This window comes from Nuphar pumila, chromosome 7 (genome assembly GCF_984573655.1).
Source record: "Nuphar pumila chromosome 7, dmNupPumi1.hap1.1, whole genome shotgun sequence".
Classification (NCBI taxonomy): Eukaryota; Viridiplantae; Streptophyta; class Magnoliopsida; order Nymphaeales; family Nymphaeaceae; genus Nuphar; species Nuphar pumila.
Window position 1 is genome coordinate 23,833,329 of NC_143255.1, and position 19,010 is coordinate 23,852,338.

A 19,010-nucleotide genomic window follows, 5' to 3' on the forward strand; every position below is an offset into this window, starting at 1 on the left:
TTAGGTTTACGATCAGAAAGATGCAACAAAGTTCAGTAATTCAGATCTATACACAAGTTGGTGTCCTATTTTCTTATTCACTCCCCCGCCACCCCCATCAGTTGTACATCGTACCATTGGGTTTTGAACTTGCAACATCCCAACACAAGGTGACATGCGCTCACAACTCATACCAAACAAGTGGACACACAAGATGGGCATCCTAGGGTTGGTGTCCTGTTGCAGATACCACTATGAGCGGGAACTCCCTACGTGTCATTCTCCACAAGTTGTCACAGTGGAAAGCAAAGCATCATATTTGCTTGAGCAATTTCGCAATCAAATAAAATCTCCAGTAGATTAGTTAGTGCCATACACTGTTAGTTTACAAAAGTCTAAAAATGGTCCAATGTGGTACCCAGCTTCTGAATCTCCACAGACTATTTCCCATTTTTACTTTGGGAACACAATCAGACAATGCAGTCAATATAACTATTTGTCATTCGAAATGAGAGGAGAGTGATCCCAAACTGTGTACCCATATTTTGTTTGTCATTTATTGAACTTTTAATCCAATTTTAAGTATCCTATGATAACAGAGTGGTAAAATGTGAAAAAAAATAAGAGGGCAATGGTGGTGGGAGTGGTGGTGGTGGTGGTGGTGGTGGTGGTGAGATGGATGGTGGTGGTGGTGAGATAGATGGTGGTGGTGGTGGTGGTGGTGGTGAGATAGATGGTGATGGTGGTGGTGGTGGTGGTAGTGATGGTGGGGAGTGTAAAAAAAAATTCTATTGGTAGAAAACATTCTTTCACCTGGAGGAATGTTTCTTATCAAAATTTGTACTTTTTAGAAAAACTCTCTTAGCTAAGAAGTCTCTATCTTTTGGAAGGGTTTTGAAAAATCCATATGAATTTTTCATTCACTTGCAAACATGCCCTTAAGCTAAACCGCTTCCAAAATTTAATAAAAACTAATCAAGTAAACCTGTGAGTTCGTCGATGAAGCCAACATGTTTCTTCTGTTGAGGCATTGACACCAAGCAGCCGAGGTCCGGAGTGTACCATGATGTAAATGGAGATCCACTACAACAGGATCCCACAACGAATGCAGATGGTCATTTGTAGATGGAGATCCACCATGACAGGTACACAAACGATGGGGGGGCAGATGCCTGGGTAGCCATGATGCAAATCGACAATCACTACGACGGGAACACACACACAACGAAGGCAGATGCTCGAGTAGTGATGACGTAAATGCAGATCGACTAGAACAGGACCAAATTCGACAGAGGCAGATGCACGCCTTCATCTTCTCAAACAGTAGAACTTCATCGCTAAGTGTCAAGGTTAACCGAAAAAACACAGATTTCTTTGCACAAAGGCAGGGTGTCTAACAAAAATGTAGTGATCAAGCATCCCAGCTTTGAAGATGTCAACACGGGCAGAAAAACCAGAAGCAACAGGTAGACGATGAGAAGCATGGAGCAGAAAACCCGTGTAGAAGAAACTAGGAGTTCCAACGATGCCGTTTTTAAGCAGAACCACACCTCAAAACAACAGAAAGTTGAAGGTCTAAGTAAAGGTATCATAAAATCCTAGCCCCAAATGACTACATTACTAATAATTACTACCAAAAGCTATTAAGAGAAGTCATTATAAGCAATGTAAGTAAAAGAGAAAATAGGCAATCAAGTAGGAACATGACCTATTCAAATGCCAGGTAACTGAGGAGAGATCTCCCCCATCACCAGTAAGGGTCACTAGCAGCAAAGCAGTTTGCAGAGACCGGTGATTCATCATCATCACACACATAATCCAGGTGTAAATTCCCATCGTCCAATCCAGCAAACAAGAAAAGCAAGGTTGCTCTCCAAAAGCTTCATTTATATAAACAAGCCTAACCCCACTCTGTTGCAGCTCATCATCTTTAGCTCCTGCTCCGGCGCCGTTCCCTGAAACAGTACGTCATTGTCAGCAGCAACAGCAGATTAAAGTTTAAACAAATAACCCAAAATTTGTTGTCCTTCCCCCTTCGACAGCAAAAATAAACATAATTTACAAGAGTAAACCATAGCTTTCATAAAACCAACAGTACCCATTCCCATTGGCGTAAGGCGAGTCATGACGACTTCGGTGGTAAGCTGGTGACCTGCTGTAGCTACGTCCACGACGAGGTGAGATGCTTCGACGGCGTGGAGATCGTCTCCCACGTGGGCTGTAACTTCTGCCATAAATTTTTTCATGTTACAAACTCTTTAACTCCTGAATTCCAACGTATGCTTAAGAATTTCAAATATATATATATATATATATATATATATATATATATATATATGAGTAATGCGCTCCTCCTGCCCACCTCGTTCTGCCCCTCAAAAAATGTCATTTTTGGATTTTTTTTCTCACATCTAACACCATAGATGTGATCTATAGGTTTTGTTTAGTGGGAACCGGCTTTTGGATCACCAGAATCTGACCTGTATACAGGTTTTTCCGGTGATCCAAAATCAATGGCTACGTACCAGTTTTTCCTGGCTCATAAAATAATGTTTTGTCATCGAAAAAATATCCAAGAGTCAATTCCCACTAAATCAAGCACGCTAAACACATCTAACGGTTCAGATCTATCATAAAACACTTCAAAACTATGAAGCAGAACGGTGCATAACGAAAAATGGGGCCTAATATGTTCAGTCTCTCTCTCTGAGAGAGAGGGGTTATATCAGACAATTATGTAAGACATAAATCAGTATGATTTATGTCCCAGAAGATATCGATAAAATACTTTTCTGCAAGCCATGATGATAAACAATAACCAGCCAATGTTGGTCCTGAATATGTGACGAGGCTAACGAAGTACACAGCGAGAGGTTCAAGGTGAACACAGTAATTACTCCATACATATAGATCCAGTACCAAAAGTAGGAACAGTAATGTAAAAAAGAAAACAAGAATTTACTCATTTGGATATGCAGCCAAACTAGCGCAACCAATGGGAACAGAATCACATACATCAAGCTTGAAACATGCTACAGAAGATGAAACAACAATTTTTTTTACATAAGTAAAAATAACTCTTAAAAGCAATAACGGGAACAGCATCCAAGATTTAGAACAAGCAGCAAACAACATACTGTTAAGAATGTTCTTTCAAAAAAAGAAATACTAAATAAAAATTAAAAAGAAAATGAGATGAGGGACAAAGCATCAAGATTGGACTTGCCCCGTCAATTTTTTCCAGGGGATGCAGATACTGAGATCACCAGGCTTTAAACCTCAAAAAAATGGCAATTACTTTTTTATGGTAAACCAACCAATGGAAATAAAAAAATTCTACTTATTACAGTTTTGCAGTTTCTTCAATTAATAAAATATATGGCCAATTTGCACATGGAGATGTAACCCAAATGTTTCCACATTATGCAAACAACCTGCAGGAAATATATATAAACAAGAGTGTAGTATGAAATGAACCAGGAACAGAATACTGCACCTGCGACCATAACTCGGGCTACCGCGATATCGAGGGCTAGGGCTACGACGGCGCCCACTTCCCAGTCCACCAGTACCAACACGTAATCGACATTCTCGAGCAAAATGTCCAGGCTCCCCACATTCATAGCACTTCATGTCTTCACCACCACGGCCTCGACTACCACGCCCGCCACCACCACCCTTTGAATTATGGGAGAGCTCAACACGCCATCCATTCTTTCCTGTTATGCACCAAGTGTATCACATAACACTGTAAGTTCCATCAATCCAAACGTGAAAACTACATCCAATCATGTCATCCGATATTATTCAAATCTAGACAACACTGCGCCACTAAAAGAAGACAAAATCACAAATAAACTCCTAGTGAAATTATGAATATAAGATTAAGTTTTCAACCATAATCATCTCATACACACAAATTGATAAGTTTAGCACAATATCAAGATGTCATAAACAGGCCTTGGTAGAAGTGATCTAGAAATAGAGCATTCTGTTTGTTAACAGCCATCAATCACACCCAAGACCCAACCATCTCCCAAGTAACAGATGGATAACTTTTTAAAGCACTAATGAACTTCAAATAAAACTCCTCGGCCACAGGTATACAGAATAAATACAAGATCATTCCTTTTTTTCTTTTACGTTATTTCTCTGTGACAAAAACATTGGTCTCAAAACATCAGGAAGCACATTTCTTTAGAACTAAAAAAAATGCTTCCTCAAGAGAATTCCGGTAAATCATTGCAATATTTTGATTTTATTGTAAAAGATAATAGCTCAAGGATATTGCAAAAGAATTTTATGAAAATAAAAATAAAAAACAATATTTTCCATAAAATCACATACTTAAACTTTTAGCTTTTGAATTGTAAGTTTCTTATTTCCTGTAATTTCCCAAGAAGGCCTATTGCTTTTGAATTCAAAAGAAAAAATTGGTGATATTATTGCAAGACCATGTAGGTCTTTCTTATGTGGTGGTTGGGGGCTCCACACACACACACACACACACACACACAGAGAGAGAGAGAGAGAGATCAAAGGTTCTAGAATTTGCGAAAAAACAAAAACAGTGAAATCTAGTTGAATGATCCATTGACAACTAGGTGTGCATACAAGATGATTCATTTTATTTGGTAGCAGAAAGTTACGATTTATTTGGTAGTTGAAACTTGAAAGTTACAATTGATAAGACGTTTAAAGGATGTACAATGATCCTCTTCTAGGTTGCTATAATGCCCAAAAAATAGATTACATTGCACGTCTCTGGGCAAAAAGAGAAAAGAGAGAGATCAAAGGTAATAGAATTTGGGAAAAAACAAAAACAATGAAATCTAGTTGAATTGGTCCATTTACAACTAGGTGTGCATACAAGATCATTCATTTTATTTGGTAGCAGAAAGTTACAATTGGTACTACATTTGAAATTAGACAAGGCCAGATTGCTAGGGCGTACAGTGATCCACTTCTAGGTTGCTATAATGCCCACAAAATAGATCACGCATCTCTAAGCAATTGCTTTTTGTATATTATCTGGCTGCATAGTCAAATACTAGATGCTCAAAGCAATGAAAATATCATTAAATCGTCTTGGAATTTGAATAAGCTCCAGTTCCCAATACTAAAATCTGACAAGATATGATCCTGCAATATATAGGAGACAACAGACATAGGACAGCCTCACAGGTCTGCCAATAATTGCAAACAAATAATAGCATAATCCAGGCATCAAGTTCATTTAACATTGACATGATATAAAGTTCATTTAATATTGACATGATAATTTTTTTCTTTATCATAAAAAATAATAAAGACTAACAAGATAGAATGTCAATTTAGCAAAATGTAAGCCAAAAATTTTTTTTCAATGAAACATTTAATTATTTGTCATAGAGATGCATTTTTCACTTTTTTTTTGTTTATTATTACTTCCAATATCTAGCATCAAATCCACATTCATCACAGAGCTTCATGTTAAAAAAGAAACATCGACACTACTGGAGATGGGTGAAAGATCAAACTTGACGGCCTACACCAACACTCCCTAGTTCAGGCTAGAATTTAGGCCCATTCACAAAATGGGTCAAGTTTTAAAAGGTATAAAGTATAATTGGGGTGACCACAAGCATAAGCCCCAAAGCTTTTCTTTTCGTAAACCAAAGTACAGAGTATCAATAACATGTGAATTGCAATTGATAAAGAATAATTAGCATATGTTCTAAAGCAATTTTTCATCTCATATTGTGTTACTTTATTACATTTTTTCCCTTTTTAACACTTCATAAGTGAAAGGAAATTTAAGAAAAAACATATATACTAAAATAGTTTTATTTTATAGTATTTTAAACATGAAAAGAAGCATACTCTATTCGATTCCATTTTAATTAGAAGTGCAATCGTTGTACTTATTTACCATAGTAAACAGAATAATACCTTTCCTATTTACTCTCTTCTTCAACACTGGAAAAAGAAAACGGAAATCTCGTTTTCCTACTGAAAATATAAAGTTATAAACTGAAAATGGATAGGACATACAAAATGGTGTATCTGGTACCCGTACACGTGTCGACATGGGTACACCGACTGAAATGGTGTGCCCTGGTACCATAGACAAAAAATGAATTAGATAACGTCATTCATGAGTGTTATCATCATCATCATCTTCTTCCTTTTTTTGGAAAACATCTCCCTAAATCATTCTTAATCTCTTTAGGAATGAATATGAACTAGCCCCAAGAGGCCTTATATGTTTTTGAAAAAAAATGAAATGAGTGCACTTAAATTACAATTATAGTGTATTTTAAGATACCCCCCATATTAGAGTGTATTGTAAGATACAGAGGTGTATCATAAGATACACACCCGCATCACGATATGGGTGTGTATCGTATCGAAAAATCCCATAGATACAATACGTGTCATAGTGCATCGTACGATACACTACAATATTTACAACATTGATCTAGAGAGTGGATAGATTACTCCACACACCAATCATTTGTTTCTTTCCTTGATAAAATTTGCTTCTTTTCAGTCAAACAGCTCATGGTTCCTTGTCATTCTAACAAAGCTTTTTCTTCTTTTCTATAATACAAGTAGATTAAAGTAAGATCTAGCAAAATAGATACAATTTTCATGAGACTGAAAAAAGAGTTAATTTTCTTCAGCTTTGCTACCTTTTCCAACAACAATTTCCATAACAAAAGAGTTAGCAGTCTACAAACTGCTTTCATAATAAATTGCTGCACCAACTAGCACTTAATACCAACTTCAGGAAATTAACAACTGAGGAGACAATTAACAAAGGAACAAGTATGGTATATTTTCAGCATACCATCCAATCCACGGATTGCATCTAAAGCATCCCTACGATCATCAAACTCAACAAATGCATAGCCAGGAGGCCTCCGTGCAACCCAAACGCTGCAATGAAGAAAGAAAGCTGGTATCAGTACATGAAATACAAAGAATAAAAAGATCAATTACTATAGAGAATGCCATGTCAAATGAGGAAAACCAGTAAAAATTTTGTCACAAGTTGTTGCAAAGGGAGCAGTTCCATAATACAAAGGTCCCGGTACCTAATATAGATTTCAAGATTAAACAAATACCCCATATAAATCAATCTTCACCATAAACTGAGCACAACTAAAACACATAAATGTTTGCTTAAACCCCAAGAGAGAAAAGGCACAGTTCTTCTATAGCTTCCACAAGAACATAAAAAGGTCCCGGTACCTAATATAGATTTCAAGATTAAACAAATACCCTATATAAATCAATCTTCACCATAAACTGAGCACAACTAAAACACATAAATGTTTGCTTAAACCCCAAGGGAGAAAAGGCACAGTTTTTCTATAGCTTCCACAAGAACATAAAAACGCAAAGAAAATTCAATTTATTGAGGTCAACACAGTGCCCTCCTTACTCCAACCACACCCTCCCCCTTACCTTACTAGTTACTACAGGACAAATGTGCTTAATCTTTAAGAAGCAGACTACAATTAGATGCCATCCCCGGTGAATGCTGTTTAGAGTGTGTCATGGGGAAATGAGTCAGATGCGTTATCGCATACCGACAGGACACTGATACGCACAAACATTATTTTAATACTTCAAATAATTTTATTATCTTTAGTAACATTTCAATAAAAATGCATTATCACACATTAATATATCAATAAGTCGTTTTATTGATTGAAAAGTAAAAAAACTGTCTTCATGTTCTATTTTTCAAAAAAAATTGAATGTGGCCCATATCTATGTGCCATAGAGCAGACGTGAAAAATAAAATGAAATCAGAACACGTTGACTGACAGTAAACAAATGCTGACAATAAAACCGTTCCATATCTGGAACAAATAGTGGGTTGGCCTAATGGTTTGATGAGCTTCCCCGCCTTTTGCAGACCCCTAACTAGCAGCAACAAACTGATGTGGTACAAAAAATTTTAAATCACAAAAAAGATAAGAGAAAAACAAAAAAAAAGGAATTATACACATCAGAGCAATAATAAAATGTTCCTTACCTTCGTAACACACCGTATACTCGAAATTCATCTTCCAATTCACGTTCTGTAACTCGTGGATCCAAGTTTCCCACAAAAACACGCGACATTGTGACAGACCTGATTAAAACAGCTCCCACATTCAGCTTAACATACCAGAGGCTTTACAAAAATTCAAACAATATAATGAGAAATTGCCTCCCTCGGATATTTCTGAGATCGACATTGGTTACCATGAAGCATACACGCATATTAAAGTCCTTAGATGCAATAAACCAACAGAAAATGCTAAACTCATTTCCCCTCCTCCTAAATTCATGAGAAAATTTATCCAGAAAACAGTGTCACATCTTTTTTCCCAGTTTCATGATTCTTTAAAACCTTATGAGAAAAACCATCAATAAAAATATCCATTAAACTCCATGAACCATGTCTCCATTTCCGTGATTCTGACCTCCACTCAATGGGCACGAAGCTGTCCCACATCATCTTTTCTTTGCTTTCTTGTATCAATATTTGAAGTAACGATACACGAGGGCCCGACTAATTTCATGATCTACTAACTAGCGTTTCCTCAATAACCCCTAGTCCAAAAAGAGAATGATTGAAAAGGGCAATCCCCGTTACACAGAAACCCAATCAGTCCCTTACTCTGAAAAAAATGATAAGAAAAAGCAACCCCCGTGATACAGAAACCCCAACGAGATCGAAGTACCAATTTTTTGGAATACGACACCAAGATTGTCCTCGATTCTCGATCGCTAAACCCCAAATCAAAATCCTAGCGAAGAATCCACACAAAACCATCGCGAGAAACACCAAATCATGGAACATAACAAGCGAAAAAAAGAAGAAAGAAATCACGAATCTGGCTAAAACCCAACGTAGGAAGTCGATGATCGAGAAAATCTACAAGAAGATTACGAAAAAATAAGATTAAAAAAGAAAAAAGCGGGGTGGGGCATCGAAGAATCGAGATGCTTACCAAGCGGAAAATGGAGAAAGAAGACGCTTTGATTCAGAAAACCCTAACAGCTCTTTTCCCTTCTTGTGAGAGAGGAGAACGCGCTCGGAAACGCTAACGATAAAAAGTAAAAACGCATCGCACACCAATTTAAACCCTCCGAACTAAGGGGGAAAAACTTTCCGATACTTTTCATGACCCGTAAATACTTGGACCAGAAGCCTCGCATGATATTCATCCACGTTTAGCATTACACGAATGGGGCCTCTTCCTTAAAATTATCTAATGCAAATTGACTCGTCCAATGTACCATTTGGCTTTTTTGTTGTTTTTTTTTATACTTTTTCTTGTTTTTTTTTTTTTGTCTTTCGTGGCATAGAGAAACCGTCTGATGGAATCCCATGGATTACATGGATTAGTGTTGGTACGATGGCACTGAGATCACCTCCAAACTTGATCGTGATAAACTATGTGATTTTTATGATCGGGTGTGTGCAGTGAACGATAAATAATGAATTTGTTACTTGAAAAACGACCTCTGTCGAGAGGGATGTTACATGTTACATGGATTCTATGCACCTAGCGTACGAGAAGGGATAAATTTAAAGCCTCCCTTGGTGTAGCCATTTTCATCCCTATTTTATTGTGTTTTAATCTAAGTAATTTCAAATGTTTTTGGTTAACGGTGAGTTAAGAGCTCATCATTTCTAAGATTGTTCGGATTCCAGCTGTGAGATCCTATGGCTACACCGGATCTATTATCGAAATCCAATATTTTCAAAATGATTGACAAATCTATGACTCAATTTTTCTTTTTTTTTAAATCGAAACACACTCTTAGTAGAAGATACCACTACAAAATAAAAAACTAATAGATACGGAGTATTAAGTACGGTTTTTGAAAGTTATAGTTAAAAGTGGTTATTAACTATGGTTTAATAAAGAGCTATAGCTAATAATGGTCTTGAGACTTTTAACTACAACTTCAGTCGTGCTTAAATAGTCACATAGAGTGTACCCTTTTAACTATGACTACAATAAAGTTGCAGTGGATGATTATTTTCAAGTATTCACTATGGATTAAGGTCGTAGTTAATACTCTTCCGCAAAACTTTTTGCAGGGTGAGTAAAAAAACCCTACTCTCCCTTAAGCTTTTTTTTTCGTTCTCCCTTAAGCCCTACTCTCTCTATAGAGCGGTAGCAGTGCTGAAGCACGCAAGCCCTCCCGATCTCTTGTTCCCATCTCCATTCTACTTCTTCTCTCGCTGAACCCCCTTTTCTTTGTCTCTTCTCTTGCTCTCATCCCCCTCGTAGTGGGTTCTAGTTGAACCCCTTTCCTCTCTGTCTCTTCTCTCTGCTGAACCCCCATCCTCTTTGACTCTTTTCTGGCTCCCATCCCCCTCCCTCTCCGTCTCTTCTCTCCTCGAACCCCCTTCCTCTCTTTTTCTTCTCTCACTCCCATCCCCCTCTTGGTCTTTTTCTCTCTCCTGTGTTGAGCCACACTGGAGCTTGCAATTCCTTTCTAATCGCTCGCTCCCATCTGTCGAACATGATGTGTTGATAAAGAATTAACGAACAGAGATTTGCTTAAGTTACGAGCTTAGAATTAATGGAGATTTCTTGGAGGAGTGCGTAAGAGATTCTTGTGACCTTGCTTTTTTGTTGTTTTTGTATGAGATTTTATAGATCAAAGGTATTATTCTTTTGTTCTTCAGACGAAATTGCTTTCTTTTTGCTCTTGGAATGTTTCATGATGCCTGATATATGTGTATTTATGTAATTTGCTTTTGCAACATGAAGATCTTGAGATATCTCTATGTTTTTTTATTTTGGATCTCTTGATGCTTATTTTTTGGCCCGAGCGGGTGAGCATTTTTATGTTTTAGTGAAAATTTCTAGAATTTCTTGTCGAGCGGGCCCACACTGGCATCAATGTTATACGTGGCATGCCACTTGTTAGATATTGTTAGCACCATCCAAGCAACTTCATCCATATTTCTTTTTATTGATGCTAAGTGTTATGCTTGTTACTGATTGTTGTATTTTCTGTAGTTCACCATTTTTTACATTACTCATATTTTTTCACAAATTTGAATTGGTAGTTTAGACTATGTTATTGTAGTTCACATGGCATGTATGTGTTCAATATGAATTAGAGCTAGAACTTTCAACTATGCGTGTAAAAAAATACCATTAACTACGACCATAGGCCATAGTTAATATTTATCAGTGACTATTGTCATTAACTACAGCCCCTGGTTGTACTTAATGGTCATTACTGACTACAACCTCTGACCATAGTTAATAGCTTACCATTACCGAGTTAGTATTCTCATTTGCTATGACTATTGACCATAGTTAATGTTATGCTCATTTGCTATGGCTATATTCGCTATGACTTGATCGTAGTTAATGGTTATTAGATACAGTATTATCTACTATGGTCGTTGGTTGTAGTTAAATTTTATTTATGGGTACTTAAGTCTTTTATGATCGGTAAACACTTCATACTGCTCTCCATATAAGTAGTGCCACCATATCTTCAAAGCTAACACCACTACAACCAACTTCATATGATGGGTAGGATAATTCTATTTATGGATCTTCAATTGTCGAGATGCATAAGCAATAACCTTACAATATTGGATTAAGACATATCTTAGGTTTATACCCGAGACATCAGTATATACCACAAAACCACCTTGACCTGATGGCAAAGTCACTACAATTGCAATCATGAGTTTCTCCTTGGGCATCTCAAAGCTTTCTTCGCACTTATCATTCTACTCGAATTTTACTCTCTTCTTTAGGAGTTTTGTCATAGGCAAGGCAATTTGTGAAGTCTTGTATAAATAGTTGATAATAACCTGCCAAACCGAGAAAGCTTCTAATGTCTCCAACATTCTTCAATCGTTCTCAAATTAGCACAACTTCTACCTTAGCAGGATCCACAAATACTTCATCATTCGAGATCACATAACCTAAAAATATGACATTCTTGGACCAAAATTCATGTTTTGAGAACTTAGCAAATAGCTAATATTCTCTAAGAGTCTCCAATACAATCCGCAAGTGGTCCCAATGTTGCTCTTCTATCGGCTTGGTTATAGGTTCCACCAGGGTCACACTAAATCCCACTAGGAGTCAACCCTCACCAAACACACTAATCCATGCTATAATCATATACACACACACTTGTATCATGTTTTGATCCTGATTATCCTCAACTAAATAGAAGAGGAGTCATCACGCCAATTGTAATGTTAGAATTTCAAGTGCGGCATATATGATCAAGGAAGTATGATACAAAAATACGAAAGTCATCACACACACTCATTATGCCATAACATGGAACCACCTCTCTGGATACACCGGGTCAACACCCATAAACCAAACACACACGGGTTAACACCCGCTGATGTGCAATCCCATTTATGGATCATGCATCTCAACCCATTGACATACTCAACAACTCCCAATATAAATAGCATGACAATACGCCATGCCTACATTCGGTGCACTTTTGCACCAATCCGATTTCCTTTAAACCCTCACAATCTGCATCAGTGCCTCTTAGCACAAAACTAAGAATCAAAACAGGACCGAATAATAAATCCTTTAATCTTAACACATAAATTAGGATCACAACAAGATCCAAGAATCACAATCACAATCACATCATATCATAATTCATGCCTCTACCATAAGATCCAAGAGTCACAATAATATTGGGTCATAATCCCAATTAGGTCATTCAACGTGTCCATAATGTTGTCGCACCTAGCAGCCCACACCATTTATTTGAGCAAAACTATTATAAGTTCCTAGACCCTATAGTCATGCCAATTATATGATGTCCGAAGCAAATTTTTTCTAAGTTTTCAATTGTACACATAAATTTTTCTCAAACAAGATCACAATATATATATCAAACAATTATGCTAGAACATACTTGGTGATGTCGGAGTGTTGGATGGGCCATGAACCAAACTTTTTATCTTATACTCTGATACCAAGTCTATAACGCCCCAAAATTTTAACCCAAAAAATATAGTCATTTTTTTAAAGTTAATGATGTAAGGCCTTATCGATGAAAATGCTTCAACCAAACTAAGCACTAGGGGCCCGCTTGAGTGCAAGCGCAAACATATATAAGTCCACTAGAACTAAGTTTGCGGAGACAATAAAGAACCCTTTATTAAAAACATAAATACAATGAAAACATAAATTTTGATTTTGGTTAGATTTGCATTGCAGGCGGGTTACAAGTATTTAAACTCAACATGAGACTAGATCAAAATCAAGAATTCGAAATTCAAGATAACAATAAGACAATACCATTCATGAATTAATTTAAATCACTCACAAATAGATGAATTGTTTGTAAACAATTGTCAAAACAATTTAAGTCTTTATATTCAAGACTAATATTAGATCTAGATAGTTGGTTCTTGGCTCGATCCATAACATCCCGCCATCACTACAGCTCGTCTACTTATCACTTGGATAGCTATGATATAGGGGCTAGACTCATCAAGTCTCAGTAGGAACACTAATAACAATGCATGTATGTGCAAAACTAAGCATACATGAAAACATACATTCTTTTAAAACATATACAATGCAACATCATATCATAATGCATTCTAGTAAACAACTATAACAATTAAATTCATGCATTTTGCTGGACATTTATAGCAATTTCATGTAGCATGTTACAAAATATAAACATATCAATGATTAAGCACTTGCATTATTAGGGCATGTTTTTAATACAAATTTTTACATAGAATAAATGTGCTCCAGTGTGGGTACTCACAAGGCCAGATGTCGAGACAGAGATCTCACTCGGGAGTTTATTATAATATGTATTTTAATGATCTGAATGCCTAATCGAATCGGTCTCACTGTGGGCGGTCCACAAACGAGAGAAATTTCACCAACAACATAAAATAGGATGCACCCTAAACTTCTGCAGAATACATGGACTGTGTGCTTTATGTAATTATTTTTTATTATTCTTTAGATTCAATTTATGCAGATTGAATGCTAATATAGTGTATATTCATCTTCAAATCAACAAAAGGGCACCTTTGTGCTAATATTTGTTGCAGTATCTAGAGCAATTTATTGATTTAACAGCCAAACTTCAGACAAACATATGAGTGGGAGTGCTATATATAGCAGCAATCAGGCCTTGTAGAATGTGTGACAGAATACCACCTAGTAGCTAGTTTTATATGTTTTTGTTTCATATGCTTCTTCTATCTTCTATTTCATTTACTTCATTCATGGCACTTGATTCCTTTGTGCTCTATCCTTTTTTTAGAAAAGTTTCTTAATTTGTTGAGTCCAAAAGAAAAGGTAGGGACACAACATACGACAACTTCAGTGTTACATTGTTTCAACACATGTAAAGCTCATAATATATGCAACATGATATAATAGGAGTGATAAAAATATCAATTGAAGATAATGCCATAGTATGTGTAGAAAAACAACACAAAGGGAAGGATTTTGTAAGATGGGTGATTCTATCACAAAGATGATGGTGCAGGGCATTAGGCATGAAATCACAAGCCAAATTATTCCTGCATCACAATATGTTCGAACAACCCAAGTTATGCATGGTAAATGTTGTGATATCTATTTTGTCAACCATCTTTTTCATTTTCTATTTTATTAAGTGAGTATATTAAGTGGAGATTCCTTTTTGTTTATGAAGGTATATTGAACTTGTAAGCTCCATTACCTACAGGAAAACTATTGATCAGATCGTATAACAACATAATGCTGAAGGAAAAAAACTCCATCTTAGGTCTACTACTTCCTATGGTAACTCTCTTTTCTTTACATGTTTTAATCATTGCCTAAAAAAAATTATAAACATATTCCTCTTGTTGTAACCATGTACTTAATCTTTGGCTTAGTATAGTTTGTCTTCTTTAATATTTACAGATTGATGATAATATATAATTTCAATTAACTACTTGTTGTAGAAATCTTTTACTATGAGTGCAACTTTCTCAATATCTAGCTGACACCTCATTCTATATCTCTTCTATTGAGGCACTTTTTAGTAGATAAATGGCAAAAGATGGATATATGATGGCTTTAACTTGCATCCAAATAATCTTAATTTGCAATATTATGCAGCATGTGCAATTATATGTGCTTTGCGTAATTTTTTTTTTATTAATCTTTAGATTCAATCTATGTTGATTGAATGCTAATGTAGCCTATATTTTTATCTTCAAATCAACAAGAGGGCACCTTTGTGCTAGTGTTTGTTGTAGTAGCTAGAGCAACTTATTGGTTTAACAACCAAAATTCAGAAAAACATATGAGAGAGAGAGTGATATATGTATCAGCAATGAGGCCTTGTAGAATGGGTAACACATTACAACCTAGTAGCTAGTTTTATATGTTTTTGTTTCATATGCTCTTTCTATCTTCTATTTCTTTTACTTCATTCAAGGCACATGATTCCTCTGTGCTTCATCCTTTTTTAGAAAAGGTTTCTTAATTTGTTAACTCCAAAAGAAAAAGGTAGGGATGCAACAGACGACAACTTCAGTGTTGCATTGTTTCAACACATGTAAAGCTCATAATATATGCAACATGGTATAATAGGAGTGGTTAAAATATTAGTTGAAGATAGCACCATAGTTTTTAAAGAAAAACAATACAAAAGGAAGCATTTTGTAAGATGGGTGATTCTATCACAAAGATGATGGTGTGGGGCATTAGGCATGAAATCACAAGCCAAAGTATTCCTAATCACAATATGTTGCAATGACCCAAGTTATGCATGGTAAGTATTATGATATCTATTTTGTCAACCAGCTCTTCCATTTTTTGTTTTATTAAGTGAGTATATTAAGTAGAGATTTCTTTTTGTTTATGTAAGTATATTAAACGTGTAAGCTCTATCAAACATACTACCACCTAAAGGAAGATCAGTTGATATGACAACATAATGCTGAAGGGCAAAAATTTCATCTTAGGTCTATTGCTTCCTATGGTAACTATCTCTTTTCTTTACATGTTTTATTCATCGCCTAAAAAAAATTATAAACATATTCTGCTTATTATAACTACATACTTATGCTTTGGCTTAGTATAGTATATCTTCTTTAATATTTACCTAGGACACACTGTCCAACAATGTTTTGTACCACTTACCATCTCCAAGGTAAGCTTGAGTATGAATAAGTTATTTGGTATTTTTATTAAAGGGTTCATTGCATTTTATCACGTGCCATTTATCATTAAGCACTCTATGGTTCAATAGCCCAAGTACACTTCTAGGGTAAATTTTCATATTGTCTTACATGGCATGGGCATCATACAACCCAATTATGACAGTTACATAGTTTTATTTTTTCATTCATGTTGATAACCCATTCAGTATGTTTCGGTGCATTTAAATCAGTCAAGCCTTTATACCTTCGCCTACTGCTTAAAAGTATATTTATGTTATGTGAGCATGTATATTCTTGGTATAACTTGAACAACTTTTGGCATCACATTGGTTCTTTTCAACTACTTGTCCATTAATGAGCAATCTCGTGTGCATGCATATTTTTTTATGCTTTATAGAACATTATCATCACATGCCACACAACATATTCATATACTTATAGCACCATAATTATTCTTTAATCCATAAGCTCGTTTATAAGCTTTCACATGTTCATATATGCTTTTCATGTCTTATAGCACATCATAACATCATGATGCATGTATAACATCATGTTGCATATCAAAACATAATGCTACATATCATAACATCATATTGTACATTAACATAGCATATTGCACATTATTACTTTAGGAAAAAAACTTTATGCCATAGCATTTAAAAGATATTCACAAGTGACAATACAATCACATTGCATATTTTATCATTTCATGTGTCCATCTGGTTAACTTCTGAAACCATATCATGTTCATCTAATTTACTTTTGAAACCATGACATGCATTTAAACATAATTCTCAAATTCGAGACTGTTAACACATAATTTACATGTCATTATAAATTTTGCCATAATTCATCCAGAATGATTTAGGTTGTGAGATTTTCATAGACGATTCTCACTATGTTTCACTCATATAAGCAAAAACTCAGATCTTAAATCATTAAAGATCATAAATTAAAAACTTTGTAAACATAAACTATTTTTTGTTCATAAAACAATCTTGTCCAATTCGATCTTTCAAATGAAAAATTAATCATAAATCTTACAGAATAAATTAAATGTTGTGATTTTTACTACAGGTGGCTCGATATGTCTAATTCAAGCTCACAAAAACCTAGAATTAAATTTGCTTCTAGCTGAGAGCTAAAAATCACGTAATATTTATTTATTCTGTTATTTAACAGAACACATACAAATTCTAGAGCAACTTCCATGAATTTTCATTTTCAAACCATGAGTAATCAACCTCCAAGATTTTAATTGTGTTCTTACATATCCAAACCAACACACATTAAAATTTCATTCATAGATCCTGGGTATTATGAGATATATGATTTTTACAAAGTTTTTTTGTCTTCATAGGATCACTATTAGGATAGAATTCATGTGTCAACTTACAGAGGGCATATCTCTAAAACCATGACTCATCTGAGTTTAAGATTTGAACTGGGTTTGGTTTCAAATGTATGAAACATTTTTATAATTTTATAGGATTTATTGGTTCACAGTTTGAGAGAACCAAAATTTTTATTAAGATTGGTCGAATCAAAATACGCAGAACATGTAATTTTCAAGAAACAAACAAGAAGTTCATGATTTTCATAAAAAAATATAAGAAAAATAAATTCAACATTTTTTATCCATCAAGAATATATCAAATTCATGCATACAACCATGGGATCATGCTGTAAATACAAAAATATAATACATACATAAATCTAACATTCAAATTTATAAATATAGAAATACAATACATACATGAACTTCATGATTTTCATAAATTCCATGTGATGAACAATATCACAAATACCATGAAGGAACTATTTTTTCAGCCGTTCATTTTGAAAACCTTAGATGCGGTTAATCCATGGCATCAACAGATCTGAAAAAAAAAAAGTGGAAACCATCTAGAAGGCGTAGAATCCATCCACGGTATTTGGGCCCACTCTAAAACATGTGCTTTTCAAAGTTTAGAAGATATCAACTTTTGACTTATGCAAGGAATGAATAAATAAGCATTAAATCAGTAGATGGGACCCACTCCACCCCACGAAGTGTTCACAAAGAAATTGTAGATGAAGTCTTCTGTAGCATGTGTTGTTGAGCTATTTGGATCTGGATCCCCTGGGTCGAACAGATTGAATCCCGTGAAACAAACAGCCATGCTACTTTCATAGGTTACACTATCGAGAATGAGAGGATTCCTATATGTTTTCGTTGTTCCTAGTCCTAATGCACCTGCTATCATGGTATCTGGATTTGGATCCTAAGTCAAACACTTGCTTTATGATCAAGCAAGGTTGAGTAACCCATCTTCACTCCTCAGACAGACATGGTTTTGATGAATACCAAAGACGGGGTCTGGCCCAAGTTTCGATGAAGATCCCACAGTTTTTCAATGTAAAAAAGATATAAAAAATATTATTTTTTTGTGTATGAGCTGGGTCTGATCCACATAATCCTTATTCGAACTTGAGGCGTGGGTCCATTAAGTGGCCTGATTGTCGGATGGGTTCCTTGTCAAAAAAATAATAATTTTTATTATTATTATGAATCGAACTCGAATTCGTATGGGTCATCTGGGTCGGGTCCGATACTCGGGGAGATATTCTTGCTCTCAGGGGGCATTTTTAAAAACAAAAACAAAGTCAAAGTATAAAACCGTCCAACAAGTCGAAGTAAAAGGCTGGGCGGGCATCCCAAGGGTGTCCATCATGGAGGCGATGCAAAGAACCGGGCGCGATCCCTAACGGAAACCTAACAAACTCTGGAAACGTGGCAAGATCTGATTCGTGGGATCGAGGCAGAACCTTCGATATAAATGTGGGCCTCCCGAGTCGCCAACGGTTTAGGATT

At 35.6% G+C, this 19,010-nt stretch overlaps 1 protein-coding gene across 1 annotated transcript; it reads right to left on the reverse strand.

The window, feature by feature from the left end:
- Nucleotides 1-871: 871 nt before the first annotated feature.
- Nucleotides 872-9,085, reverse strand: LOC149831540 (serine/arginine-rich splicing factor RSZ21-like). Its single transcript, XM_090013950.1, has 6 exons — nucleotides 8,973-9,085; nucleotides 8,009-8,107; nucleotides 6,812-6,900; nucleotides 3,476-3,698; nucleotides 2,078-2,206; nucleotides 872-1,934 (listed from the first exon to the last, which is right to left on the reverse strand). The coding sequence occupies exons 2-6, from the start codon at nucleotides 8,095-8,097 to the stop codon at nucleotides 1,910-1,912; spliced, it is 555 nt and encodes a 184-aa protein (XP_089870076.1). The 5' UTR covers nucleotides 8,098-8,107; nucleotides 8,973-9,085; the 3' UTR covers nucleotides 872-1,909.
- Between the last annotated feature and the right edge of the window lie 9,925 nt (nucleotides 9,086-19,010).